Source organism: Tetrahymena thermophila (assembly GCF_000189635.1).
Source record: "Tetrahymena thermophila SB210 genomic scaffold scf_8254666, whole genome shotgun sequence".
Lineage (NCBI taxonomy): Eukaryota > Ciliophora > Oligohymenophorea > Hymenostomatida > Tetrahymenidae > Tetrahymena > Tetrahymena thermophila.
The window spans coordinates 447,951-471,928 of record NW_002476433.1 but is presented as its reverse complement, the minus strand read 5'-3'; the positions used below and the strand labels follow the sequence as shown (position 1 = coordinate 471,928).

General features: G+C 23.9%; 9 protein-coding genes across 9 annotated transcripts; 4 read left to right on the top strand and 5 right to left on the bottom strand. All coding sequences in view use genetic code 6, as the record gives it.

Annotated features, from left to right (window-relative positions):
* Positions 1 to 726: 726 nt before the first annotated feature.
* Positions 727 to 3,353, bottom strand: TTHERM_00404310 (hypothetical protein; the record flags this gene model as incomplete). The annotated part of the gene is made up of 3 exons (XM_001014106.2): positions 2,454 to 3,353; positions 2,093 to 2,243; positions 727 to 2,036 (listed from the first exon to the last, which is right to left on the bottom strand). The coding sequence occupies exons 1-3, from the start codon at positions 3,159 to 3,161 to the stop codon at positions 727 to 729; spliced, it is 2,169 nt and encodes a 722-aa protein (XP_001014106.1). The 5' UTR covers positions 3,162 to 3,353.
* Positions 3,354 to 4,486: 1,133 nt separating this feature from the next.
* Positions 4,487 to 5,341, top strand: TTHERM_000404309 (hypothetical protein; the record flags this gene model as incomplete). Its single annotated transcript, XM_012797238.1, has 1 exon — positions 4,487 to 5,341. One exon carries the CDS (start codon positions 4,487 to 4,489, stop codon positions 5,339 to 5,341), a length of 855 nt encoding a protein of 284 aa, XP_012652692.1.
* A 1,298-nt stretch (positions 5,342 to 6,639) lies between these two features.
* On the bottom strand, positions 6,640 to 8,541 carry TTHERM_00404290 (poly (ADP-ribose) glycohydrolase; the record flags this gene model as incomplete). The annotated part of the gene is made up of 1 exon (XM_001014104.2): positions 6,640 to 8,541. The coding sequence occupies one exon, from the start codon at positions 8,539 to 8,541 to the stop codon at positions 6,640 to 6,642; it is 1,902 nt and encodes a 633-aa protein (XP_001014104.2).
* Positions 8,542 to 9,314: 773 nt separating this feature from the next.
* TTHERM_00404280 (tubulin-tyrosine ligase family protein) lies at positions 9,315 to 12,270 on the top strand (the record flags this gene model as incomplete). The annotated part of the gene is made up of 9 exons (XM_001014103.2): positions 9,315 to 9,577; positions 9,639 to 9,762; positions 9,857 to 9,952; positions 10,018 to 10,090; positions 10,275 to 10,395; positions 10,453 to 10,852; positions 10,908 to 11,666; positions 11,763 to 12,020; positions 12,148 to 12,270. The coding sequence occupies 9 exons, from the start codon at positions 9,315 to 9,317 to the stop codon at positions 12,268 to 12,270; spliced, it is 2,217 nt and encodes a 738-aa protein (XP_001014103.2).
* A 164-nt stretch (positions 12,271 to 12,434) lies between these two features.
* TTHERM_00404270 (poly (ADP-ribose) glycohydrolase) lies at positions 12,435 to 14,523 on the bottom strand (the record flags this gene model as incomplete). The annotated part of the gene is made up of 2 exons (XM_001014102.4): positions 12,435 to 14,354; positions 14,413 to 14,523. The coding sequence occupies 2 exons, from the start codon at positions 14,521 to 14,523 to the stop codon at positions 12,435 to 12,437; spliced, it is 2,031 nt and encodes a 676-aa protein (XP_001014102.4).
* Positions 14,524 to 14,769: 246 nt separating this feature from the next.
* Positions 14,770 to 16,693, bottom strand: TTHERM_00404260 (hypothetical protein; the record flags this gene model as incomplete). Its single annotated transcript, XM_001014101.3, has 3 exons — positions 14,770 to 15,219; positions 15,273 to 15,476; positions 15,704 to 16,693. 3 exons carry the CDS (start codon positions 16,691 to 16,693, stop codon positions 14,770 to 14,772), a joined length of 1,644 nt encoding a protein of 547 aa, XP_001014101.2.
* A 1,319-nt stretch (positions 16,694 to 18,012) lies between these two features.
* Positions 18,013 to 18,551, bottom strand: TTHERM_000404259 (transmembrane protein, putative). The gene is made up of 2 exons (XM_012797237.1): positions 18,496 to 18,551; positions 18,013 to 18,370 (listed from the first exon to the last, which is right to left on the bottom strand). Exon 2 carries the CDS (start codon positions 18,194 to 18,196, stop codon positions 18,020 to 18,022), a length of 177 nt encoding a protein of 58 aa, XP_012652691.1. The 5' UTR covers positions 18,197 to 18,370; positions 18,496 to 18,551; the 3' UTR covers positions 18,013 to 18,019.
* Positions 18,552 to 18,608: 57 nt separating this feature from the next.
* Positions 18,609 to 21,808, top strand: TTHERM_00404240 (MIF4G domain protein; the record flags this gene model as incomplete). Its single annotated transcript, XM_001014099.3, has 3 exons — positions 18,609 to 19,023; positions 19,328 to 20,366; positions 20,596 to 21,808. 3 exons carry the CDS (start codon positions 18,609 to 18,611, stop codon positions 21,806 to 21,808), a joined length of 2,667 nt encoding a protein of 888 aa, XP_001014099.1.
* Positions 21,809 to 22,689: 881 nt separating this feature from the next.
* Positions 22,690 to 23,636, top strand: TTHERM_00404230 (transmembrane protein, putative; the record flags this gene model as incomplete). The annotated part of the gene is made up of 2 exons (XM_001014098.3): positions 22,690 to 23,426; positions 23,603 to 23,636. 2 exons carry the CDS (start codon positions 22,690 to 22,692, stop codon positions 23,634 to 23,636), a joined length of 771 nt encoding a protein of 256 aa, XP_001014098.2.
* Between the last annotated feature and the right edge of the window lie 342 nt (positions 23,637 to 23,978).

The window sequence follows — 23,978 nt, the reverse complement described above, 5'->3', positions numbered from 1 at the left end:
AAACAATTTTTGAGTATTCATCAATTTAATAATTAGGCCTATTTTTCCAACTAAATCAATAGTCAGTGGACAAATATTATTTAAAATAAATTACCCTTATACCTTGATGACTAGAATTATAAAATATTAAAAATTTTTCTTGTTAAACACTCATTTCATTAATGTTTAAAAAATTATAAAAATTAAAAATATTTTTTATCTGAATTTATGAGGATAAATAGTATAATTATACATAAAAATTAACTTTTAATATTAGGTTTGGTAATAAATATTTTATCTATGATTTTCATGTTTTAATTATTTAAAAAATTTACCTGTTCAGCTAATAATTAATTACTTTTATGATGTCAAAGTATAATAATGAAAAAAGAATATGACAATAAAAAATATAATTATTTTTTTAAATTAAAATAAAATAAATGGTAATAGATTATAACATAACAATTAATGACAGAAAAAGATATTTAAGTTGATTTTAATTAGCGATCCACATGAATAAGTATATTTATTTATTTATTTTTGAACTTTTTAGATTGTTTTTCTTATAAAAAATATGTAATAATTAGTGCAATAGAATAAAACATATAGTATAATAAAAGGAAAAGAATACTTTGAAGATATTAATTAAAATATTTAAATTTTATATATTTGATTTTATTATTGTTAATAGTTATTTAGTTATTATTATTGTTGATTTAAATGAACTAATTCAGTTATTAAATACAATCACATCATTTATTTAATTGAAATACCCTTAACATTTTGAATGTTATGATGATTAGTACGGTTTTGGAACTTACTTTGATGCTCTTTTGCTAGTGCTTCAAAACCTTCCTTGAATAATTTTTTCTTTTGCTTTCTAGCTTCTTTGAATTCTTTTAATGCTTGCTTTCTAGCAGCTTTTTCTTCCTTAGTTTCATTTTTAGTGTCGATTTTCTTAGATAATTCATAGGATCTAATCTTTAAAGGATCTTTTTCATCATCCTCTTCTTCTTATTCTTCTTCATTTTCAGAGATTTACTCTACTTCCTTTTCTTTTTACTTGTTTTCATCTTCATCAGCATGCTTAAGTGGTCTATATTTTTTGCTTTTGCTCAAGCTGATATCATTACCTCCGATAACTGTGAGATTTTCATGAACTCTGCTGAAGGAAAAGTTCTTTGTAGCTATAGTTTCATCTAGCTTAAATTCAGCTTCAGGTCTGTCAAAGTTTTCTTAATAATTAGGGTCAACTTCTCTTATTAATTCTCTTTCAATGTAACTTTTAAGTGCGTTATCTTTTTCCAAAGGAACAATTTAGTAAATTTTACGAGTAACTATTTCATCTGGTCTGAAATAACCTTCATACTTTTCTAATCTTTCCTTTTATTTCTATTCAAATTCTACATTTACTTACTTGTTTTTGATTTTCCTTTCTTCTAAGTGAGCCTATTCTCTTTCTTATTAAGACATGCCAGCAATATGCTCATCTAAAATTTTATTAAAACCTTCACCAGTTAAAATTCCTTCTTTTAACTCTGGGATATCATAATCATCATCACTGCTACCATTGTATTTATCTTCATCATAGCTATCTTCCATTTCTTTCATAACCTTATCAAATTCTTTATCTTATTCGGTCACTGTATCTTTTCCAGGCTTACTGTCTTTCTAAGCGTACTTCTTTATAACCTTTTTCACAACCTTTTTATTTTTTGGCTTTTCCAATTCAAGTTGAATCTTTCCTTCCTCATCAAAGGTAAAGTTAATTTTTTTGCCCTTAACTTTTTTCTTTTTCTATCCAGTAACTTCCTCTTCTATTTCTTATTCTAATAAATCCTCAACGATTACTTATTCACCATCGTTAGCGATTAAAACGAAATCATCTTCTAATTATTCATAAGCGTCATCATCAATATCATAATTTAATGCATCAAAAACTTCCCTTTACTCTTCAGTCATTTCATCATATTCATAATCTATATCTTCTTTAAGCTTAGGAGCAGTTTTGTAATCTGCTAATAAAACTGCTTCAACAATACCATCATTTTACTAACCTATGTATAAATTAAAAATATTTAAACTACTCATTAAATAAAAATATATAAATTACTTGGCTAGACGAAATACTTAGAGTAATCGAAATTGCTAGCAGGTAAACCGTATTCATTAAACTTTTTAAATTTAACATCCTTAGAGAAAGTGATTTTTTCATATTTAGGAATGATATTATCTTCAACAATTTTCTTTTGAACTAAATCTTTCTAATTATTAAAATTATAAATTAATTAATTAAAATATTCAACTCAACTCTCTCTTAAAAAAAAGATTGAATTTATCTCAAAAGACATACAAAAAAATTTCAAAGTAGGGTTAAAATCAAAGCTATTTTAAAGCATTAATTAATTTGTATTATTGGCTGTATAAAAATTAAGTAAATGTCTTTTTTTTATAGAGTATGTCTAATTTTTTACATATTTGAAGTCAGGGAAGTCTTATGATGTCAAATCTTCAATCTTTTTCTGAGGGATTGCTTCCTCCTTTTCCTTTTATTCTTCTTATTCTTATTAATCATCATCTTCTTCTCCGTCATAAGAGTAGTCTTCACTACCAGTGTCATTGTTTTATTCTTCATCTTTGTCTTCCTTTTTCTCTTCTTTATTTTTTTAAGTTTTTTTAACTTGATTCTTTTCAGTAGGAATCTCTTCTTCCTCTTCTTCCTACCCCTCTTCTTCTTCTTCGGTAAATTCTTCTTGTTCGTCTTCATTAGCTTCGACTTCTTCGACCTCTTCTAACTCTTCAATTTCATAGTCCTCAACTTCTTATTCCTACAATTAGGACTTTTGGGCCAATTAATCAATCCAAAGGTCTTTTCCTGCTAACTTTTTACGAATTTCAGGAGGAACCCAAAACTTATTCATTTATTACTACTCCTTCTACTTTTATTCAAAAATACCCTAATCTTCTTGTGTGAATAAGCTGAGGAGTTTATCTCTTTTTTATTTTTCTTCTTCAGTCAAGTGGTTATCCATAGGAATGGATTTAATTTCGAAGACTCTCTCAACATTGACAGGGACGCCTTCGTGCTATCTCTAGAAGAAGGGATCTTCATTGTTTCTATATGAAAGCTTGAAAGTAATAGCTTTATTCTTATCTATAAATTGGTCTTTCTTTCTTCCCATTTTTGTTTGTTTGTGTGTGCGTGCTATTGCAAATTGAATATAACTTTGCTTATGCTTTTTCTACTTTATTTTGTTAATAATTGTTTATACAAATTCTTTTAGATTTTAACTCTTAATTCTGTTTGTATATTAAAAATTGCTCAAAGATAGTAAGATACATTCATTTTAATTATTCAAAACAGCTACATTTAGATTTGCTCTTTAGTTTTTGATTTGATTAAATTATTAATTCGTATCAAAAACTAAAAACTCATTCTTTTTTTGCTTTTTTTCAATTTTAATTCATTCATTTTTGAATGAGCTTCTCATACTAATATGAATGTTAAAGTATTTTTAACTCTTTGATTATTTTCTTAATAACTTTGTTTAATTTTGATCTTTTCTTATAATAATATCTTGTGAATGAATAATCAAAAAGTGATAATTTGGATCAAATTCTTTTTAATTATATTAAATAGAATAATAAGCAAATTAGTTTGATAATTAATAATTCTATTAAAAACATATCAATTTAATTTGCATTTTCAAATTTAATAAGTAGAAGAAATTTCTAAATTGTTAATAGGCAAAATACCAAATAATAACAGAAATATTTTAAGAGATGATTAAATTAGTGAGAAATTTAGCATTATAAAGGCAAAGTTTATAATATTTTTGTAGGTTTAATTACTTCAAAGAGAATCTTTCTCAAGTTTATGAGAAGTAGTCTTCATAAAAATATACAATCAGCTAAATAAATTCAATCAATGATGAAAGAATTTTCTAAGAAGAATCAAAGAAAATTTCATAACAATTAAATGAATTTACTTCAATTCTCTATGAAAAAATGAATTTTATAAATCCTCTTAAATTAAAAGCAGAATACACATAAAATGAATGCTAATTTATTGGAGATATACTACAAAATAGAATGCTATTTATTAACTTGCGAATTAAAAAGATTCAATAGAAGTTAGATGACAAGACGATAGCACCTGAGAATAAAAATGAGCTAATTTAAAATTATATGCAGTTTATGGTCTTAGTGTTGGATTTATTTAATTTTTCAATTATCTGTAATTCATCAAGTGATGTATTAATTAGTACTTTTTCTAGAATGTTTAGCGAATGGATGAAATATCTTACTTTAAATGAAGCAAAAGATATTTTGTTAAACTCATAAATTTTTATTTCCTTGTCTAGAATATTCCAATCCTCATTATCTTCATAAAATAATTTTTTGAGCAAGTTAAATTTTGATATTTTTTAAAACACTTAGTTCCTGATATAGCTTTTATAGCATTAATAAAAGCTAAAAAATTAAAGTATTGAAAACAAAGAGTAAGATGAAATTTAGTTGTTGGATATTTAAATAGATATATTGTATTAAACATTAAAGCTTACTGAACAATCTTAAAGCTAAATAAATAAAATTGATAGTGCTTAAGAATTTAAGCAGCAATTTAGAGAAAATACTTTTTATAGATTTTGGATTGATATTTAAAACTAAGAAGAATTAAATGACCAAAACATGTCTCCTAATGAATAGATATAAAATGAATTTATTTAGAAATCAAGCATTGATAATTTGTAAGAGTATTTATTAGAAGAAGTATTTGACGGAATTCTCTTAAAGAGGAATGTTTCTGATTCAAAAAATTTAATTAAAATAATTTAAATTTTTAGCATTAAAAAGTTAAGCGAAATCCCTAGTGAATGCTTTATACATTTAATTGAACAGAACTCTAAAAACAAAGAAAATATTTTTAAATTTGTTGAATTAATTACATAAAAGGGATTATACAATTACAATTTAAATTAAAAGACTGCATTTTATCATGGATTTTACAATTTTGTCACAGTCAACTACCTTTCCTCTTTAAATAATTATTTAAATAACAATCTAAGATATGAAAGCCATAATGATGAGAATATTTCCTAATAAAATTAACTAAATCAAATCAAACTCACTTTATTAAATATTGCTGATCTCTTTAAAATCATGTAACTTTCTAGTGTTGTTAACTTCTAGTTCTTAAAACTGCTAGAAAATACTTTAAATCAAGATAACTAGATTCAAAAATTCAAGCACTAAGAGTTCATTAAAATATTGTAGTTCTTTGGCGATTTCCCTTTGCAAATGGATATTCTCACTAAAAATTAAATTAACTTCTACTTAAATAAGCACTTTGAAAAAATGAACAATTAGCAAAAAATATCATGCAGTGTTGAAATGCTTAAATTAGAAAACTAGCCAGAAGCTCCTCTTTACTAACTTGTTTAAAGTCCTCTTTTCTGTACAATAGAAAATATGTCATTAATCACAGATTTTATTATATAATTCAATTCTTAACCAAACAAAACACTTCAAGAGAAAATCTAATTTTATTTTTTAACTTAAACTTTCTTTAAAGGTCAAATTAAAATTAGTAAGCATTTTGAAAATTAAATAAGTGACTTAAAAGAAGCCTTTATATAAGCTGGATTTAGCAAGATTTCAGAATTTCAAAAATAAATTCTTCAAGACTTGATTTTATAAGATAAAAAAGAAAATCCTAATTCTTCCCAACTTAATAGTGTTGAATCTGAGTTATTCTTGGAAGATGTTTTCTCAGTTGATTACGTTATTAATTAAGATATTGTCGTTGAGGTAAATGGCCCTTACCATTACTATTTAGTTAGTGAAATACCAATAAACTATAGCTTGTAATATAACTAAAAAGTGAATGATATAGATACATTTTAAGATAATATAAACTTTGTAACATATTCTCTTTTAGAAAACAGAAATACAATTATCAAGTCAACTATCTTGTCTAAACTTTATAAATACAAAGTTAAAAATATACCTTTCATTTCATATGAAAAGTATAAATTCTTCAATAAGCACACTTAACTTGTTTACGAATTGGTGTTCTCAAATAAACCTTTAAAAGACTTACAAAAAATTCTTTGAATAGTATTTATTTAATTGTTTCCTAATTAATTGTTTTATTTATCTAAAAAAAAGTTTGAAAACAAATCAAAATTATATATTCTTTCTATTACTAAATTATTTAAAAAATTATGGTTAATTATTTTTAAAAATTATTTAAAAGGATAAAAAATAAAATATATTTATTAGATTTTAATAAGTTAAAATAAATGAAACCTCTATTTTTTATATTTCTTTGAAAATTTTAAATTATATTTTTTTGATTATTATCTTATCACTAAGCCATAAAAAAATTTAAGCAAATGCAATATATAAGTGAAATTTGAAAATTTTTAGTAAATTTATTTAATGAAAATTTATTTGAATCTAAATATTAATAAGTATAAAAAATAAGTATCTCCAAAATTATATAAAAAATATAAAAAAACAAAAGAAAGACATTAAATAATTTTTACTTTAAATTTAATTTTTTGTTTAAGAAATTGGAATAAATTATTAAAAAAATAATTAATTGATTGATTGAAAAGAAATAATAATAAACCAATTTTTATCATATTCATTAAATCAGTTTCCATCTGATTAACCCCATTTAAATTTGATGTTGTAAATGTAATTAACTATATCATCCAATTTTGGGTTCTTACCTTGCATATTAAGGACATATTTTTGATAGTAGTCTTATCCGTCTTTGAAACTGTAAGTTCCATTTTTATTAAATGTATGATAAACTAGAATCTCTATTCCTGCAAGTTAAGCAGCTATTAATTAAATTAATGCAATACATTCAGGATTATTTCCAAATGCACCGCAGCCCCAGTTTCCAGTATTGATCACACACTTATGGCATATATTATATTATTCAGTAATATATCTTGCAGCATAAAAGGATTTATAAGCTGTCTCAAGTGTAAATTTAATTTGCTCTTAAGTATAGTATCCACGCTTATATCCCATTGCTGCCATACAAATTATATTAGAAACAGTTTTATTTTTATCAAATACTTTCATATTCTTTTAAAGTTCCTGTTTTGTCATTCTTTAGAAATTATTACCATAAAATTTAGCTCCTTAAGTATCTACTGTACCTAATCTGTGGCAGTTGGTGATTAAAATTGGAGTAGGAGTAAGGCCATTATAAGTTTTAGGAGCTAGCTAAGGGTATTTGCTTTTTAGTGTTTAAACTTTTTCAAGGACATGAGCAAGGAGAGGATGCTCACTAACTTAGATTTCATCCTATGCAAATAACGATGTGTTATAGAAATCAAATAAGTTTTAATCTGCAAAGTTAACATACCAATGTCTCTCTAATGCACTTGTCGGTTTTTCATACATATAAATACTCTCTTTGTAGGTGAAATTATTTCTATCATAAGTAATACTAGGATTAGTAATTTAAGGCAAGGGTATATTATCAACTATTCTGATATATTTCATAGCTAATTTGATATCATCACTATTTAAACTGTGTATATAGTTTGAGTATATTATTAATTTGCTTTCTATCTAAAAATCTTTAATTTTTTATTTCAATAAATCTTCTATGCTTGCTTCAAATGAATTATCTTAGTCAATCCTAATTTTTATACTTTAGTTCTTATTGTCTTCACAAATTTTATTGATTTAAACTTTAGATTCATCTCTTTAAAGAGCCAAATTGCCCAATTAGCAAATTAAATTTTACTTTTTCAATGCATTATCAGATAATTCATTTGTATTTGGCTAAAGTTCTTTTTATTCTTCTCCCTAGTCACTATCAAAATGTTGTTATCCATGTTATTCGTAATCATAATTTTGTTGTTTAATTTACTACAAATTTGGTGCATTACTACCATTTTATGGAATTTATGCTTTACTATTATTATCAGTAGAATGTTTACTTTCATGTTATTATTGTTGACTTTAATTTTTAATTTAGCTATCCTTCTTGACCTATGTTGTATTTTTTTGACTTTAAGCTTATTAAGATCCTTCACTTTTTATCACTTTTTCTTCTTTTTTATTTAATTAATTCAGCATGTCATTTTTATCATTTTTTTTGCTAGGCTTTCCTGCTGCTGGAATTTAATTTGTTTAAACTTGCTAATTTTTTAAAGGAATTCCTTAAACGTTCATCTATATACCTCCTTTCTGTTCTGTATCCTTTAAATTATTTTTTGTATTCTTATTGTTGTTAGTACCCAAAGCTTTATTATAGCTACTACTCATTTATTTTAGATTTATTTATTTGCTTTAAATTAATAATTTTACTAATTAACATTTGAGAATAAATAACTAATATTTTTTAGGTATTTTGAAATATAAATAAATCGAAAATCTTTGATTGATGGCATTTGAATAAAAACGCTTTACCCCTTATATTTTTATTGATATATTCTAATATCTAAGCACCTAAATTTCATTGCAAAAATTACAAAAGTATACAAATATTTTTCCTCTGAAATTGCTATTAAAATACCATCCATCCATATTAATAAAAAGTCAATAAAACAAGAAAATACTTTTGATTATTATTAATTTCAATTAAGAATATTTAATAAATAATATTTAAAGACTCTGAAATAGTTAAGGACAAATTTTGCATCTTAAATAAATAAAAAATCTATCTTAGACATAAAAAGATACTAAATTTCTGAAAACATTAACATTCAAAATATTTTTTTAATATTTAAAAGAGTTGGTATCTCATTAATAAAATAAGAAAGATAAAAATTAAAATTTGATAATTGTTTATTTAAATTGAAAACATATTACAAAATTAATATTATTTTCAAAATCAAATATAACCAGTTACCCTTCTAAAATAAAGTGATGTAGTTCTTATTATTTTTAGAAATTCATTCTTTTTGCTTTGAATTTTTGAAGCAATTTGAGGTAGAACTAAATGCTTAAAATAATGGTTTATATGTTAAATAAAAAATTTTTTAGAATTATTAAAGTTTTTATTTGTAAATAAAATTCTTAAATTATTTCTACTGATTAGTAAATTTATAATTTTATAAAAACAATACTTCATTACAGATAGAATGAGATTAAAGAGAAAAGATTGTCCATCAGCATTTATGCAATCTGTGGTTTTTAAATTTTTAAATCTTCATTAGAAAAGTGCTGATTTAATAATAATTATATCAATAAATATAGAAAAGAAAGATATTTAAAAATTTTGTAATTTAAAAATAAATTAAGAAAACAAACAAACAAACATATAGAAGTATTTAAATTCTTAAAATATAAGCTCTTAAATGGCTGATACCAATCTAGAAAAGGAAATTTTAAAGGTCGAATAAAATAACGATAACTAAGAAGACCTAAACGATGCAAGTAAAAAGTCTCTCTAAGAATCTTTTTAGAAGTTTAGAAAAGAAAGATATGAAAAAATGAAACATGCAAAATATTTAAAAGCTAAGAAATAAGATGAAAGGAGAACTGCTGAATTTAAAGAGGCTTTAAGATAAAAGTTTATTGATTAGTGTAAAAAGTACTTTGGTGTTCCTTACCATAGAAAGTAATTGAATAAAAAATAAATTATATAAACACTAAAATCATATTTTCAATTCAATAATTAGGTACTGGACTGAAGGAGAATCTCATCATAATGCTCCTCTTTATTTAGATTGCTGTGGTTTGATAAGATAGGTTGTTTATGATCTCAGAGAAGACTTTGGATTTACTCTTGGTAGATGGAATCAGGTATTAATAATAATAATCAAAGATATAATTGAGATAAAAAAAATTTATTCATTTTTCACTTGTTTCTTGTTTAATAATTCATATTTTTTTTTAGGCTTATCAGTTTGATGTTTGCCCAAAAGAAGTAAAATTTGAAGAAATGAAGCCTGGTGATTTAATTTTTTATTCTGGAACTTACTATAACGAAAAAGTAAATAAATATCAATCTAAGTGATCAGTCAATTAATATAATAAATTTTGGAAAAATATAAAAAGCTTAAACCTTTCCCTCATAAGATGGTGCATGTAGAAGTGTTTACTGGAGGAGAGACAGGTGAACAAACAATAGGTAAATTTAAGTTGCATTCAATTTATATTTATAAGCTTTTTTGTGAATAAAAGCTCAAGTTTTGAGTGAATTTTAAAATAATTCTTTTAATTTATTTTATTAAAGAAGTTTAAATTTTTTCAATCATATTTTTAAATTTGAATTTTTAGCTGAACAATTTCCTAATTTAATTAATAATATATAGGAGCAAGATGGCAGAAGGGCTTTGTTTAATATCATGATAGCTATAAGTTTGTCAGCAAAAATTACTATGATATTTAATTTTATTATAGATCGTTAGATCCTTGGCTTGATGGTATTTGCTAGTAATAAAAATAATTTATTTATCCTACAGAATCTCAATACTTTTTTAATTAAATTAGATCCTGTTGTAAGGAACATCCTTGGAGAGATGATAGAGATCTTTGGGTTCCAGATAAATTTTCAGTATTTTCAGATCCTACATTAGAAGAAAACGAAGATGCAGATTAAAAAGAAGAAATAGATGAAAATTAAGAGGATAAAGAAAATAGACAAGTACAACAGGCTGCTAACTAATTGGCAAAATTCTCTTTAAAATAAAGTATTAAAACTAAAAAAGATGAGTCTAAATATGTGTTTGTTGGAAAGGGTAATAATGATAATCTAATAAGAAAATACTTTTCAAATATTCCTGGCTACACTTTACTAGATGCTTCTAAGGCTTTTTCAAATAAATATTTTTTTAAGTGGGTTTAGACAACTTCTGAAATTGACTTTTTTTCTTTTAAAGAAGCAACCTAAGTAAAAATTATTTAAAATAATTTTCTAACTGAATTTTAATATTAATATTGTATAGATTGTAAACCACATTCCAAATATTAACATTTTTACCAGCAAAGTTGGTTTAGTTAATTTGCTGAAATCTTATGAAGAACATAAAAATATTGCTGATCTTGAAATAAGCTCTAAAGATTTTTTCCCAGAGAGCTACTAACTAGATATGATGAGTGATGAAATAGCTTTCCTAACTTAAGAAACAGATCCAAATAGCATTTGGATATTAAAACCACATAACAACAATATGGGAAGAGGAATAATAATGATTGGAGATATAGTAACTTTCAAGAGAGAATTCGTAGAAACAAAGAAATATAAATTAGGAGAATATACAACAGCCTACTTGATTAAAAAAGACAATTCGATTGAAGATAATTAAATTGAATAATTATAAAAAAATAGTATATAAAATGATAGCAAAGACCAATAAAGTAGTTCATTAGATAATTAAGAAACAAATAAAGTTTAAGAATAACCTAAATTTAAATATGATGGTATTTCACATCACTCTATTATTTAAAAGTATATTAAAGAACCACTCCTTCTTAATAAGCGTAAATTTGATATAAGGTGTTATGGACTGATTGCTAGTACAAAACCCCTTTTGCTTCTATTCAACAAAGGATATGCTAGAGTATGTTTGCAGGAATACTCTTTAGAAGATGTAGAGAGCAAAAATAATAAATATTGCCACCTTACAAATAATGCAATTCAAAAATCTCATAAAGATTTTAAAGCACATAAAGAAGACTCTATATGGACTATTGAGAAACTTTCAGTAATTTTTGTTATTTGCTTTAATTTGATATTATAATGGATAATCAATCTAAAATAGATTTTGATAATAATTAATTAATATTTGTTTTATATATAGGAATATGTTGAAAAGGTTTATTAATTTGGATAAGAAAAGCAAAATGAGATGTGGAATCAAATAAAAAAAATAATTAGACATGTTGTTTTAGCAGGTTATCCAAAATTAGAAAAGAAAGTAGGTTAATACGAATTACTTGGTGTTGATATACTGATTGACTAGAATTTGAAACCTTATTTACTTGAAGTTAACACAAATCCAGCACTTTTTGTGGATACTACTAGCTAAGAGAAAGTAATACCACAAATGATGCACAAAGTAATAAAAATATAACTTACTTTCTTCAAAAAAAAAAAAATTTAATAAAATAATTTGTGGCAGTTTGAATAATTAATTTAGATAAATTATAAAATTTATAACTTTTGATTAATAATAAAAAAAATAGGCATTAGACATTGTTTTGGCAGTAAATGAAGGATTTGAAAATATCAAATAAAATATTGAAGAATTAACAAATAAATAAGAAATACATCCTTTCGAAATAATATATTAATAGAGTTAAGAGTGAATTCAATAAAAAATAGTCAAAAAAATAAATAAAAAGACACAAAAAAGCATTAAATAATTTAACTTTTATTTATATTTATATAATTGTGGACCATGTGTTTGTTTATTAAAAACGATTTAAAAATTCAATCAATAAAAGTAGATTTTTATTGAAATAATTTTATGTCAATTTCCATCTGATTAACCCCAAACAAATTTTTTTTTTTATATTTCTTCAATAATTTTACTTATTTTTACTTCACCTTTATTAGAAGCTAAATTTTATATTATCTAGTAATAAATTGCTTATCCTATATTAAATTAATCAGTTCCATGTTAACTGAAAGTGTGATAATACATTTTATCTACTCCTGCTAGATTTGCTGCTAAAATTTGCAAAATTGCAATCAATTGGTAATTATTGCCAAAAGCTCCACATCCCCAATTTCCTGTATGAATAACACACTTTTAATTAGGATAGTATAAATTAGTGATTTCTAAAGCTTATCTGAAAGCTTTGTAAGCTGTATACAGTGTAAATATTATTTAATCTTTAGTATATTACCCGTTTCCATACCCGATAGCTGACATGGCTATTATATTTGTGTAAACTAAATTTTCTTTCTCAAATATTGTTAATTTTTAAGGTAAATCCTATTCTTTGAGCTATCTAAAATTGTTTCCATAAAGACCTTGTCTGTATTTTTAATCAGGATTAATGTCAATAGTTCCAATACGAGGAACATTTACTATTAAGACAGGTGTTGGCTCATCTTTTTCCTAAGTTCTAGGTTTTAGATTAGGAACAGATCTTTAGGTTTCCAAGTATTCTTTCACATGTGCAAGCATAGGCATTTCTGTGCATTGTAACTCATCTTAAGCATAGAGGGCTGATGTATAAAAACCGAACAGCTTATTGTCTGCAAAGTTTAAATACCAATGACATTCATCATGGGGAGGTTTAAAATAAGAGAAAGTATCTTACTATTATTTTAATTCAGTTTTTAATAATTCTTCACATAATTTATTCTTAGGAAGATCAATATCTTTTACACATCTTAAAATATGCAATTCTTATTTTTTATCTTCATCACTCAAACTTTAGATTAGTTTGTTGTATATAGTTTGTTTTATAGAAATGCTAAATTGTTTAAGAGGAGCATATTTAATAATATCTTCGATTTTAATTGATAAATTGGGATTTTATATTTTATTTTTGATATTTGTATTCAATGGGTTGCATTTATTAATAATAGTTGGATTATATAATTAATTAGGAAAATCGCTTTTTTTATTAAATATTTTTGTAAAAATGTTGCCTTAATTAGTTTAGCTTTTTCCTTAATCGCTGAAGACCTATTATTCTTTAACTAGCTATTCTAATTATTCGATTGCTTATGGTGGTTATTTATCATCATAAATATTTTGATTTTTAAAATCTTAGAACTTTATTTCTTATGCATTCAAATATTACTCTTTTTATTTTTCAGAATATGTATATTCCTATTATTTTTGTTAATTTTAGGAGTAAAACTAATCTAATTTTTAATCTGTTTAATAATTTATATAATTATAATTTTTAAAAATTCCATAATTTATTTATGAATAATCTTTATTCTAAGCTAATTTATTTAGTAATTACTCATTTTCGCTTTTTTTTTCAATATTAGTATTAGTTTTTTCTTTATTTTTGTTTTAATCTCCATCTAATTTAGTTACAGTATCTAAAATAGTATTTTAGTTCAATATATTTTACTACTCTAAAAACTTATTTTCAATAACTGCTGTAGTTTTAATATTTAAATTTTATTGATTGGATGCGCTTTAAATTGGTTATTATTCTTTTTAATAAAGAGTCTATTCCATATTCAATTAAACCTATTTAGCTTATGGCAAACCATAGTTATTGTAGAGATTGCTTTCTTGATATTTAACTGAAAGACCATTTTATTTCTCTGTAAAATCTGGTTATTGTGTCTTCTGATTTTCAATATCCATTTTAGTATCAAATTTGTTTTTGGTAATTTCGAAATTTTTTACTTATTGTGTCTTATTATTTGAGATATCAATAACTTCATAAGAAGTATCTAAAGCATATTGGCTTTACTATTATTTAATAAAATAACACTTAAAAACACACGCTATTTAACTTATAAAAAATTACATATTTTTCGTTTAGTTCTTCCTCCATCTTCTTTCTTTTTTGCTTCTTATTTGATCTTAATTTTATTAATTTTTGGCTTAAATTAAACAAGTGTGATAAAGTTTGAATCATAAAAAGGTTTTTGATAGCACAAATATTATTTCCGAGAAATTAGAATATTGAAATTAAATATATTAAAGATAGGTTTTCTTATTTTCCCTCCTTACATCCTTAGGTGATAGGTGGAGGGAGTGGTATTCAAAAAAACATGTAAAAACAAAACAAAAAAATATTAGATCGTGAATAATTAATATTTCAGTCTAAAAATAAAAATTTAATTGAAAGACACAAAGAATATAAATTTATTAATATTATCACTCATAAATCAACCTTTATGCTTATTTTTAAATCCTTAAAAAGAGCAAGACCTAAGTAGTATTTTTCATTTTCAATAATATGTTTAGAATCTTTTAGTGTATAGTTAAATTTCTAATTTTTACTCACAATTTTAAATATTTTATTTTGCTAATTGAAAGCAATACTGAATTCTGGGCACTCAAGTTTCTATGAAACTTCGGTTTCTGACTTAAGAGAGTTAGGTGTTTGGTTACAATCACCATCAAAGCAACAAAATACACCCTTTTCAGAGGTAAGCCAAACCAAATTTTGAGTGTCTTTAACATACTTTTCTTTAACTAGTAAAACTCCCCAACAAATGTGAGTTGAAATATCCCCTTCTAAGACTTTAATTTAGATGTTATATGTTTGACTGGGGACTAGTGCTTTCTAAGTAAAAGCTACTGCGATATCCTAAGTCAAGCTTTTTATCTTTAAGTAAATAAATATATTTTAGTATTTATGTAAATTTATGCAAATATTACTGTCAATCCATTATTCTGGATTCTTAAATATTAGTTAGAATCTCCAAAGCAAGATGGTTAAAACTTTAATTATATTTCATTCAAAGAAGTTGTGACTTCAGACATTATAGCTATTGCTTCTGAGAGTTTTTAGTTTACCTATTCTAATTTACCAATATTAACCTACAACTTCTTTTTAGGCAGCAAATCTTCTAATAATTAATTCTATTATTTATACAAAATTAGAAATTGTCTCATATTTTAAAAATTTTTAGAAATATTTATTGTACTCTATCCTAAATTATCTAACAGATAATAGAAACTCAAAACAAAATATACCAAAAAAATATATTTAACAAATGGTTTTTAATTTTGAAAATCTTTGGAAATTAAAATATGATCATCTTCGGTATTTAATAATATTTTAAGAGAAAAAAATTTGAATAATTTACAGAATTGTAGATTGTGGCATAGCTTTTTATAACATCTTCTAGCTTAATCCTTTAGTCTTGAAGTTAATGACTCTCTATAAATTCTGAAATATTCTTCTTTAATTTACCACAGCAATACATTTCTTAAATTTTATGGAGCGATTTAGACATTTCTTCACTCTAATTACTGTTATTTTCTGAGATTTGTACGAGAATGTTTTTACGCGTTTATTTAAACATTTAATTAAAATCATTTTCTAAAATTCCTAGTTAGTGTTCTATGTCTTCTAGATTTTCATCATAAAATGATTCACCTTTTTTTTTGATTTCTTCTAATTGTGAATCTACAGTACCAACTTAATGTAAGAAATCTTCATCGTTTAAACTTTAAAGCTCCTCAATAGGCATTAATTAATCCAGGTGCTATGAATGATATTTTCTTTTTATGCATTATGAACAAACGAATCTGCTATACTCCTAACAATTTGTACAGAAACAAATAAAGGTCACTTTAGAATTATCGTGCTATCTACATATAAGGTATCCATATTCCTAAGGCTATTGAACCTAATAATTCTAGTATATCATATTTGGGTAAGCATTTTGCATTTACATTTATTATTATTCAATTGGATTTCTCACAAAATTAAAGGGAGCACTTTGCTAAGCAAAATTAAACTTTTATGAGGAGTATGATTTAAAATTATGTTATTATAAGTTAGCATTTTGAGACATAAACCTTGGTTAAATATTTTAATTTACTTGATTCACAAAATTTTCTGGAATGATAGGCTAATCTGGAAGATTTTGTATCATTTAAATATTATTTTAGTTCACATAATTTTCAGCAAACTAATCTTAATTTTTTTAATAATCAAGTAACTACAATTGCTATTGCTACTATTCTAACTACATTGCCTAATTTTTCATTCTTTGCGTTTAATTAATTGGGACCTCACTAATGTCAAATGAGTTGCCTTATTGATTATTCATCAATTAATTTATATCCATTTTTTATAAGTTTGTATTTTTATTCAAATGTATCTTTTTTACTATTAATTAATTAATAAGTCTATTTATTATTAATATTTTCTTTATTTTAAAAAGCTATAAACTGAGTATTCCCATTTTAATTTTAGAATAAAATCAAAAATACACAAAATAACTAATTGAATATACTAACAAATATGCAAGCAAGAAAGAAACAAGATAAATTTGAAAATAATCATATTTTTAAAAATAACAACATTCTAATATGTTTGCTTTGTTTGTTTGTTGTGGTTGAGTATAATTAAAAAAATAATATTTTTTAGAATATCGATAATTCTCAATTTTAAATATGTTTATAGAAGTATAGCTAATCCTGTAATTAAAATATCACGAACTGAGTAGGTACAGATCGTGATATTTCATTTAATTTTTATGATTTAAAGCTAATTTTACACTTTCTATTTTTTAATTTTTTTTATAAACCTATTTTTATTAAATTTTGAAAATTTTTTTTGAAAATTGAAAACCTTTTGTCAAATTTTGAAGGTAAAAAATGAAGACTAAGGGTAAATAAATTTTTCTTACACATTTTCGAAAACATTCTATGTAAAAAAAGAATGTTTTGCGCTTCATTCATATTTGAATGAAAAAAGTGTCTAAACCTTCTATTTCTTTCTTTTTTCTCAATTTAAAAATCTTAATCAAATTTTATGAATTTAAAGCAAAAAAATTAATTTTTCACAAAAAATTAAAAGGCCTTTCTTTTTAATAAAATCACAGGTAGATCTGATAAATTCTGACAAATTAAAATAAAAAAAGCAAGAAGGCTACTTAGCTTTCAAATTTTAAATAAAATCTTATTGAAATTCCGCTGACATTAAGTATCCAGTCAGCGGAATTTCAATACCTGGATTAGCAATAAATAATAAAAAATACTTTTGATTAAACAGTGTATTAGAATATTTTTATTTTGATTTACTTTCAAAAGAAAACAAATATATTTATTCTCTTTAAATTAAACAAAATTTTCATGCAAAATTTAAAAATTTTCTTAATTAATTTATTTAATCATTCCTTTTTTAAAATAAAAAGAAAATAATTGAAAGGAATTTCTAATTGAAAATAATTGTTTTCATTTAGTATATATCAACGTATCAAGTATCACAAACACAAAATATTAATTTTTCATTATTTTACACAATTATTTTTACTTTTTTGTATTAAAATTTAAGATTAACTTAATTAAAGTGAGAAGAAATAGTGAAAATATTTTTTTTTAAATAAAACATGTTCTATGCAAATAGAAATTTATTTAATTTATCAAAGTTAACAATTTGTTTTCAATTTTCAATAAAATTTTCGATTTAAAATAACAATAATTTATTATTTATTTGTTTGTTTACTTTAATAAGATAAAAAAATATTATTAAAAATAATTATTAAATAAAACATTAATTTTTATAGAAAAACATAAGCACAAATAAATATTGATTTAATTATTTTTGGGTTGCTGGTTTTGTGCATAAATTATAATTACAAAGTGAAAAGTAGTTAAAAGAAAAGATATGTATTTGGTGTTTATATTCAGATTTGCATCTAGCTGCATCAAAAAAAGAATGATTAATGTAGTGTCCTATATATTTCCATATGGTTGCAATTATTTAATTTTTTAAATTTTGCGGTAGATCAAAACAAAATCTAAATTTTTTGTTTTTATAGATAAGAGTTAATAAGATTTAATATAAAAGTTTATTAGCAATAAAGGTAAATAAAGATATATTTATTATTTGAAAAGGATAAACTCAATTAAATCCAATTTTTACATATTTAAAATCTTCAGAATACCTAACTCAACCAGCAAGCAAGCAAGCAACTAAGCAAACACTCAATAAATAAATATTTAAATTAATAATAGAAAAAGAATTGATCATATCTCATGAGCTAGCAAGTCACTTAATCGGAATCTAAATAGGAAACATAGCAAAGCAAATTCAGCAAGATCGAAACTACATCAGAGTAATTCGAAGATTAAATAAGAAAGAATAAAGCAAAGCTATCTGAAAACGACAGAATTAAGATTTTAGTTGTTAGAGTTTGTGAAGATAGCCCTAAAACATTTGTGTTGTCAATAAGAAAGTTGGCTGATTAAATTATTGAATATGCCCAAAAACCCGAAAAAGTAGAATACAAAGATGTACTAATCAGATATTTCGTTGATTCAGTATCCCTTTTGTCATTTAAGCAAGCAGTTTATGCAACCGTACTTTCTTTAGTTTTCTTAAAGTCTAAGAGTATTTTTGATGAACTACTTAAAAGAATCACTGACTAGTTCCAAAAGAGTCTTGATAATGGTAAAGAAGCAATTTCATATTATAATTATTGACTCATTTTTATTGTCATCTATTTCATTAAATTTCCTATTAAATGATCTAGATTGAAACAAATAAAATTGAAATTCAACAATAAAAATAAAATACAAAGAAACTAAGACTTTTTTTAACACCAACAATAAATTTAAAAATCATTTCAATCAAACTCATCTTTGTTTGATACTAAAGTTCTTTTAAAAAAAAAGATTTTTTCTTATGACAATTTATATTTTCAATTATTATGAATAGATAAATTTAAAATAATTCAATTGATAAATAAAAATAGGTGAAAGAATTAAGTCTAAGAACATTTTGATATTTTTGGGAGAACTCATGAACATTGGTGTTGTTAATGGATTTAATTACAGATAATTAGTTGTTTAAATACTAGATCAATGTAAGTAGCTAGAAAATTAAGAAGAAAGAGAATATTATCTTTCTATTGTTGTAGGAAGTTTGGGATATGTTTAAGAGTACTTGATGAAAAAAATGGGCCATGAATATGAACAAATTATTAAAGAAATACAAAACTTAATGAAGAAAAGAGATACTTCTTATATCTAGATATTCAAGAATAAATATAATAAAGACAAAGATTATGATAGATTGTAAATGTTGTGGCTAAGCATCTTGCGTGATTTAGAAAAGTCTAAAAAGCATTCTTCTAGCTCTAATGAGACAGTCGATGTCAATTAAGATCAACATCCTTCTTTAAAGAGACCATATTTACAGTTTTCAAATGACTTAAAGAATATTGAATAGCCAGAATTTTCTTTTATTGTAGAATTTAAGAACAGAAACAGCTCTAAGTGTGTTTATTAATCTCCTTTATTCAGCAGCACAATCTTAAAATATGATGAGGAAATAGAGCGTCTGAGAGAAGAAGAAGAGCAATAAAGAGCTGATGAAGAAGGCGAAGAGGAAGAAGAAATTGAAGAAGAATTAGATGAAGAAGAAGACTATGATGATGAAGAGGAAGATGGAGGAAGAGGTTCTAAACCAAAAAAATCTAAAAAATCTAATCAAAGTACTATTAAAAAAAGCAGTAAAAAGAAAAGCCCAAGAAAATTATATGGAATCACAACAGAAAGACTAATTTTCCATGAAAACAGTTTATAAACTATTTAACTTTTTAGACAATCTAAAAAAAATTTATTTGAGTAAATTAAAATGCTTGTAAGAATGTGTGGAGAAGAAACTTAAACTTAGAAATAAGAAGCTGAATTTATTTTTAATTCATTTGTCGATTTGTTATTTGTCGAAAGTGTGAGAAGCAAAAATGGCACTCTTGAAGATCAAATAGCTTCTAGAGTTTTATATTTCAGGTAAATAATTTTGATTTATGATTTATTTGAAAGAAGTAATGTAATTGTCTTTTTATCTTTCAGAATTAGAAAGTGTGTTTGAGCAAAATACAAATTAAAGCTTTTTTTTATTATAAGAAAATATTTCTCCAAAATAAAATGGATGCAATTACTTTCTTTCTTTCTTTTTTATTTGTTTATTAGAAAAAAATAATTTAGATTAATTTAATTTTCATTTACATACAATTAGTTCATTGGCAAATACATTGCATTCTTTGAAGAAAGATGAAAGTGCAGATATTATTTATGATGCTTTTAATGAAGTTTACCGCCATTTAAATGAATATACAGCTGATTCTGTGGAGAGTTTGGCTGAGTTCATAAGCCATGTTTTAAGTGAAACTCATTTATCATTCCCATGGGAAAGAATTACTTTGGCTGTTTCTAAGTAAGAAATTGCTTCATCAGTCAATCCTTAAGTTCTCTTATGGAGAGATATAATTTACAAATTGTGTTTACTTTGTGGCAGAGAAAAAGTTGAAAATGCTTTGAAGGGAAGCAACGGCTAAGACGAAACTCCTGCTAACATTTTACTATAATTCCTTACCCCTATCTAAGTTAAAGAGATTATCAAAACTAAATATTAGCAAGATCCTTTAGCTCAAAGATTCATGGAACTTTTAGTTCAAAAGAAAACTCATGAAGAAATGGGCGAAGAAATCAACGAGGCTTTGAAAGAAGGAATTGACGATGAAGGTGAAGATGAAAATGAAAAGAAAAATTTTGTTATCAGTGTTTTCTTGGAATGCTTATTTTTCAGATCTTGTGAGACTTTCACTCACTTAAAAATCTTGTATGACAGATATGCTCCTTTGTTGAAAAAGTTATTAGAAGAACACGGAGAAGTCTTTTAAAACGCTCTTGTAAACACTCTCCTATTATTCTGGTAGAATAACTCATCAAATCTTGAACATTATTTGAAGAAATTTATCTCTAACAATTTTATTACACCATAAATTGTTGCTTCTTCCATCTTCGAACACTTAAAAGAGCTGAAAGCTTCCTCTGCATCTGTAAGATAAGTTCATCAACTCTGGCTCTTCTTGAGAAGAATCACTTTTAATATTTTTGATACATTCCACAACTACACAGAAGAAGTTAATTCAAATATATATCAAGGACAAGACGAAGAAGAAAAAGCAGGAGAAGTTGAAACACTCTCTTAAAAATTAGAAAAGGCTAAACAACAATTAACCGAACTGCTTGAAATTATATTCAGCCAATTTGAATCTATATTTAGCGAAGTCACAGCAGATGAGATAAAAGATAAGCAATACGACACCTATTTCTTGTACTTTTACAGAAAGTATAAAAAATTTGTAGATTGGGAAAATACTTATCAAAGTTAATTTAGCTCATTTAAAAATATTCCATAGAATGTTATTCAAAGCTATAGAATCTGAAATTAATATATTTATCTAAATTAACGTTACAATAAATATTCTTTCATAAAACCACTGTATATTTTTTTAATTTAATCTATCTCATAAATTTTATTCACATATTTATCATATTTATTTTTCTTAAAAATTAATTTTATCTTTTCAAATTTAATTTTTGATGGATTATAGTTTACAATAAATATTATTAAATAAACATCTAATTTTAAAAAGTAATTTATTTATTTATTCTATTTAAAAATAATCAAAATATAATAATTAATTTTAATCCATTTCCTTTATTAACAGCAGATACAGGAATACAATTATTATTTTTAGCGTTCAAAATAATTTAAAACATATAAGTGCTACATGTAAAGCAAATATAAAAAGTAACAATTAAATTTACAATTTTACAATAGGTTTAAATGCCAAGATTAAAATAGTAATTTTTTTTCTAATACAAATTAAATATTTTTCAGTAATTTATTCTCTTATCACGTTATCCACAAGAAAATAATTCGTTTAAGTAATATTTGTTTATACTATCTTAAAAAATATACCATAATTATGCAGGAATATTTATATATCTCATCTTATATAATCTGATAGATAAAAAGGTTTAATGTTTACATTAATCTTAATTAAATCTCTGATCAGCATTTCAATTTCAAGTATTAAATATTTTTATCTATTTCATAGGTCAAATCTAATCAAATTTTATTGTTAATTTGATAAGTTAATAAATACCTGACCAGGTCTCTTAATAAATAAATTTGCTATTATTTATAAAAAATAAAGAAAGTATAATTTTATTTAAATAGTGATCGCAATTTTTATTTTAAATACTTAATAATAAATTTAAGTTAATAATATTACAAAAGTATAAAAAAAGAATTTAAGCTATGTTTAAACCTAACTTTTTAGTTTTATCTAGAATATTCATCATTCTTGTTGGTATGATCAAAGCAGGCTACTCTTTTATGTTAATGAGTAATTATACAAATACACTTTTTTACAAATACACTGGAACTTTTTTTGCTGGATATATCTTGACTTTATCTTTCTACAAACTCATTTCAAGGAATCTTATTCTCTTATTTGCTGAATTTCTCTACATTTTGATGATGATTATAATTCCATTCTCTTCTAACGACTTCAGAATTTATGGGTACTTGTTTAGTGGTGGTTTTTGCTTTTTACTTTATCCATTTTATTTTAATGAAAATTTATTAAAATGTGATCAAAGAAAATCTACCATTTTATCATGGATTTTCATGGGATTAGGAGCGATATATTTTTTCTGGCTAACTTACCATTATCAACCTAAATATAATTTCGATACAAATGTTTGGACCATTTTAAATATTTTAAGTTAGTCTGATGAAATTACTCCTTATGTCTTTGGTAGTTTCTCAGTACTGAATATTTTGCTTATCATATTTTAAAAAGGCAAGGAAACGATTTCATTTTATAGACTTAAATAAGATAAAGAAAAAATAGTTGAACTCTCTAGTTTTCTCTATAAAAAAACTTATATTGATAAAATTGAATAAGAGTTTAATATCGATGATGTAGAAAGCACAAACAGTCTTCTTTTATATGATAATAACAATTAAAATGAAATCAATAAAAAAGAAAAGTAAAAGTTTTTAATCTAAATGTTCTCTATAGCTTTTTTGATTGGTTTTCAATATCCCTTTGATGGCTTAATTTCCAATATTATGCCATTTTTTGAAATAATTTAAGATGAATAAGATTATATGTACCTAAAGGTAAACTTCGGTTATTGCTTATCGTATTAATTTGTAATATTAGCGGTGGTATTAGTTAGTATCTATTTGATTAGTGAAAAAAGAAAAGTAGTGCTATTTATTAGTTTGGTAATTGTTCAAATCACTAACTTTATTTTTTTAATTTATTTCATTAAAGATATCACTAGTGATTTTGATTATAATGTTTATAATTGGAGTTGTCTGATTAGGCTTCTTTTTAATTTTGGAGTAATAGGATCTATGATTTTCACTTAACCCTTTTTAGTCTTAAAAATCCATGAAATACTAATCTATTTTATGTTTTTATGGATTGGATAAATGCTACAGCATGTATTTGTGTAAAATTCCTACGAAATAAATGATTAGTTAAAAAAGAATTACCCTCCAGAAATATTAAGTATACTTGCAAATTTTATAGT